Source organism: Morus notabilis, unplaced genomic scaffold, assembly GCF_000414095.1.
Source record: "Morus notabilis unplaced genomic scaffold, ASM41409v2 Scaffold1584, whole genome shotgun sequence".
Taxonomy (NCBI): Eukaryota; Viridiplantae; Streptophyta; class Magnoliopsida; order Rosales; family Moraceae; genus Morus; species Morus notabilis.
The window spans coordinates 55,627-60,368 of NW_010366918.1; the positions used below are offsets into that span (position 1 = coordinate 55,627).

Below are 4,742 nucleotides of genomic sequence, written 5' to 3' on the forward strand. Positions count from 1 at the left end.
TCATCATTAGATGAATAATTCCGTATATCACCGTATCACAAATTCACACGCTAACCATGAGTAGATTATAATATTATACCAAAACTATGACATTTAACATTTTTTTATTCAAATAATAGAAATAAAAGTAATAAATTTGGCGGATGAAAAGCTGGTCATATATCTCCCAATCCCATTATTATAATTCCATTTCCATTACTCAAAACGGATGAACCCATTATTCTAATAGATCAATTCTGTTTATCATCATTATATTTAATCAATTATAAATTCACACGTCAATTATGAATAGACTACAATAACTTAACAAGACTTTAGTAGAAATGAATCAATAAATTCGGCGGATATGAAAAGTTGCACTTCTCCAACTTGAAGAAAACCGTGTTGAGAGAGAGAGAGAGAGAGAGAGAGAGGAAAACCAGGGATGGAAATCAATAAATGGGCATGATAAATGCATGCAATGCCTCCATATCTCCAAACTTTGGAGAAAGAAGCTTTTTGATGAATAATAGAAAAATATTGGCAACAATAACAACAACAACAAAGGCCTAGTTGCTAAGAAAAAAAAGAAAAATATTGGCAACAATAACAACAACAACAAAGGCCTAGTTGCTAAGTCTGCCTCCTGACTTCCTCTTTACTCAGGAAAGAGAAAGTAGTCACTGATTTTTTTGTCCAGAGTTTTCGTTTTTTCTATTACTACTACTCTCTGAAGATCTTAGCTGTTATCTCTTTTGGTCTCTAATGCCCATAATCCCTTGTCCCTATCCCCATATCATATATATCATTTCATATACCTAGAAAGCTCCTTTCTTTTTATTATGACCCATTTTTAGTAAACTTCTTCAAAGCGCAAATAAGAAAAGGAAAAAAAAAAAGAAAAGAAAAAATTGATCACTAGTTGAAAGAAAAAGAAGAGAAAAGAAATGAAGATCCGCTGTGATGTTTGTGACAGAGAAGAGGCTTCTGTGTTCTGCTCTGCCGATGAAGCTGCTCTCTGTGATGGCTGTGATCGACGTGTCCACCATGCCAACAAGCTCGCCAGCAAACACCCGAGATTTTCCCTTCTCCAACCTACTTTCAAGGAATCCCCTCTCTGTGATATCTGTCAGGTAATAATGCTTTCAATCTCGCATTTTGTTTGGTTAGTGAGAAAATGAATAGAATTCACAAATTCAATCTGGCTGTAGTATTAAGTATTGGTTCTCAGTCAAAACAATAAAATAAAATAAAATCTGGGTTTGATTCGTTTCGGTCCACCTCCTATCAATTTAATTTTTTTAGCCTGAGCCGGTAAAAAACTCGTTTAAAGTCGAACCTTCATAACAGTATAACGGAATTCTTCTAATGGTTAATGTATTGTGTATACATTAGACACAATTCCGAACGATCAGAATTGTTTTTGATATGATTTTGACGTGCTCTAACGATTTAAAAGTGTATCACGGAACTCTTTTATATACATTAGACACAGTTTTGATTATTTTTTTTAATCTGATATGATTTTGATATGTTCTGACAGTTAAAAACTGTATCACGGAATTCTCTTAATTGCGAACATATGGCTTCTGTTTTGACAGGAAAGAAGATCATTTCTATTCTGTCAAGAGGACAGAGCAATCCTTTGCAGAGAATGTGACATTTCAATCCACAGAGCCAATGAACACACACAGAAACACAACAGGTTTCTTCTCACAGGAGTGAAGCTCTCAGCTTCTTCAAGTTTGTATAATAATCAAACCTCATCCACTTCTACTACCAGCACTGATTTAAGAATTCAACCATCATCAACAGCAACAACAAAGAGATCAAGAACCGTTTCTAATGAGATTTCGGGTTCGGCTTCAGTCGAGATCAATCCAGTGCCATCAAATACTGACAATGCTTCATATTCAACCAGCAGTATATCTGAGTATTTGATGGAAACACTGCCTGGATGGCATGTGGAAGACTTCCTTGATCCTTCATTTGCCTCCAATGGTTTCTGTAAGGTTTGCAGTACTCATTTTACACTTTTGACAAAACAAGAGAGATTTTTCATTTCTTTTTTTTTTTTTTTTTTTTTCTTTTGGACTATTTCTGTTTGACCCCACTCGTGTTTCATAACATTAAAAGTTTTTAGAATGCTAAAAGAAAAATTGGTGTTGACAAATTTAACAATTTCACATGTTGCATTAAAACATGGTCACTAGAGATAAGAGATCTTTAAAAAAATATATAATCAATTACTTCTTTCATTGTTACTTATAGGATGACAAATGTTTTGCTTTAGTCAGATTCTGAAATTAAGAGCAGTTAAAAAGTTCGAACTTCTAAGTTAGTTTGTTACGCTAAGCTGTTTGTTTGCCATAACAAGGGCAAAATAGTAATTTAAGAAAAATATTTCTCATCAGGAAGATTTCAGTAATTTTATTTATGTTTGAGAACTAAATTCCGTGATAGTTTAGGACCAACCAAAAGATTAATCTAAGTTTTTATTTTATTTTATTCTTTAATGTTCATCAAAAGACCTATTATTGATGGAAACATAATGGGATTTGATGCAGACTAACAGCCATTCTGTGTCGTTTGTGGACGATGATTTTGAAAGCAATAAAAGCTCTCTTTCATCAGAAGAATTGGTCAATTGGGTGCCTCAATTGTCACCACCGCAAATCACAACTATGAATCATCACAATAATGGAGTTCTTAGTGCAGCGAAGTACAACGCAGGAAAGACTGATCATGATATGATGTTTAACCAAACATGGGATGATATCTTTTGCAAAGTTCCTCAAATCAGCCCTCCATCTTTCAAGAGACATAAGGCGCTTTCATTGGGAATAATAATGTTTGAAAATTTTCTTTAATCTGTTAAATGAGCAACCTCTTTTTTTTTTCCCCCTCTCTTCTTTTTGTTTTACATCGATTCTGTCGTTTCAGAGGGGTTTTTTTTCTTTTTTTTTTTTTTTTTTTTTTTACCTTCAACAATCTACTTTGGAGTGGGAAGGAGCTCGCTTTTTCTCTTCAACCTGTTTTTTTTGTACCTTCAACAATCTACTTTGGAGTGGGAAGGAGCTCGCTTTTTCTCTTCAACCTGTTTCTATAAATCGCTGTAAACATATCATAATTATTTACCAAATCGGTGGTTTTTTTTTTTCTCCTAGTACATTTTGTTTGAGTTTAACCTTTTTTTTCTTTTTTCAAGTAATGATAAATTTAGAAAGGGCTGATCCGCGTTAGCAGACTCTTGGTGTTGTCAAAGAGTCTCGATCACTTAACACTCAAAAGTCAAATCTCAAACACTATTATAGTACATTATTAGGCACCCCACTCGATAATTCAAGTTTACTTGATTAACCAATAAAGAGGCAACCTAATTTTACAGTGTTTGAAATGGTTGAAGATACGTATATTTATTAATGAAAACAGACGCCCGAAGCCCGAATTTTTTCGGGCTCGGGCGGGCAAGCCCATCTCCCGCCCGCTCAAGTTAGATTTTCAGGCTCGGACAGCCCGAATTTGACACTGATTCTCTTGCCCGTCGCCGTCTAACCGCCATATTGTAATGACTGAGAAAATTTCAGACCTTAAATAATACAATTCATGTATTTTTAAGCCAAGGATTTTCTTAGAAAATATTATGTTATATTGTGAATGGAGGATTTATGGAATTAATATATGTATTCCTAAATTCTATAGCAAATTTCATGTTAAGTTCATGTTTCGATCAAGTAAATTCGATCGATAAATTCTTACCGTATTTTAAGGCAGAATAATTTTCAGTACAAGTATAGTTTGAGAATCTTAATTTCAAGAATCTCTAAGCACAGCACGATGTTAGCGGCATATAAAAAAAAAACGCACTGACATTTTAAAAGAAGAAAAAAATCCTTAATTGCCAAACAGTTAGGTTAAAGTCACAAGATAAATACCTATAGTAGATGGATACAATATGAGCTCGGGAGTTGACACTGTCAGAAACGTCATTCTCGGGATAGAATACAGAAAATTAAAATTTAGAATTTATTCAGTCTAAAATTAATTTCAAGACTTGAAACAGTTCGAAATATTAAGCGAGTAAGAATATAAAACAATATTGAATTATTCAGAAATTAATATTGGACTGTAAGTAGTAGATTAACTTACGTGAGCTAAACTAATTACCTCTAATCAGTATAAATTTAATCTGTTTAGAAGAAATAATTGAGGATAAGATCAGGCACGTAATCTTACCTTAATCAGATACTTTATATAGTGAAATTTTAGGGTTCTTGCACTTTCTTTCTCTTATTCTCGCTCATTCTCTCTCTCCTCTCACGTTCTCTCTCACACAAACCATCAATGGCCAAATACTCAAGTTAAGATTCCGACCTCCATTTTTGACACCACCGGTGTCAATAGAAAGATCTCGACGAGCTGAGTTCAACGACATGCGGCACGACCTCCAACCCCGCCGGAATCAGCCGCAATCGCCGGCGGAAGTTTCGAAATTTCCATTTCTTCCCGTCGTGATATCTCCGCCATCCGACCTCCGATTGAGATGATTTCAGTCCCTATGGACTCAGTGCAGCGAGACGAAGAAAACCCATCCATTTTCACAGCTCGATTCTGGCTGGAGCACCGCCGTCCGTGGTGGTCGGAATCGCCGCCGCCGCCACCGTCGTTTCTCTCTCTCCAGGCCGTCGTGGATGTCACCGCCCCCACCAATCAACTCAGAAGCCGACGTCCAGTAGATCCCGACCAGCAGCCACCGTCGCCGT

General features: G+C 35.6%; 1 protein-coding gene across 2 annotated transcripts; it reads left to right on the plus strand.

Moving 5' to 3' along the window:
- The first annotated feature begins 566 nt into the window (after window positions 1-566).
- On the plus strand, window positions 567-2,920 carry LOC21391799 (B-box zinc finger protein 20). Of its 2 annotated transcripts, none has more exons than XM_010111455.2 (3): window positions 567-1,112; window positions 1,581-1,991; window positions 2,547-2,920. In XM_010111455.2, exons 1-3 carry the CDS (start codon window positions 927-929, stop codon window positions 2,847-2,849), a joined length of 900 nt encoding a protein of 299 aa, XP_010109757.1. In that variant the 5' UTR covers window positions 567-926; the 3' UTR covers window positions 2,850-2,920. The 2 variants fall into 2 exon arrangements, with proteins under 2 accessions (XP_010109757.1, XP_024030098.1); XM_024174330.1 differs by having other exon boundaries at window positions 1,581-1,986; window positions 2,547-2,595.
- Window positions 2,921-4,742: the final 1,822 nt, after the last annotated feature.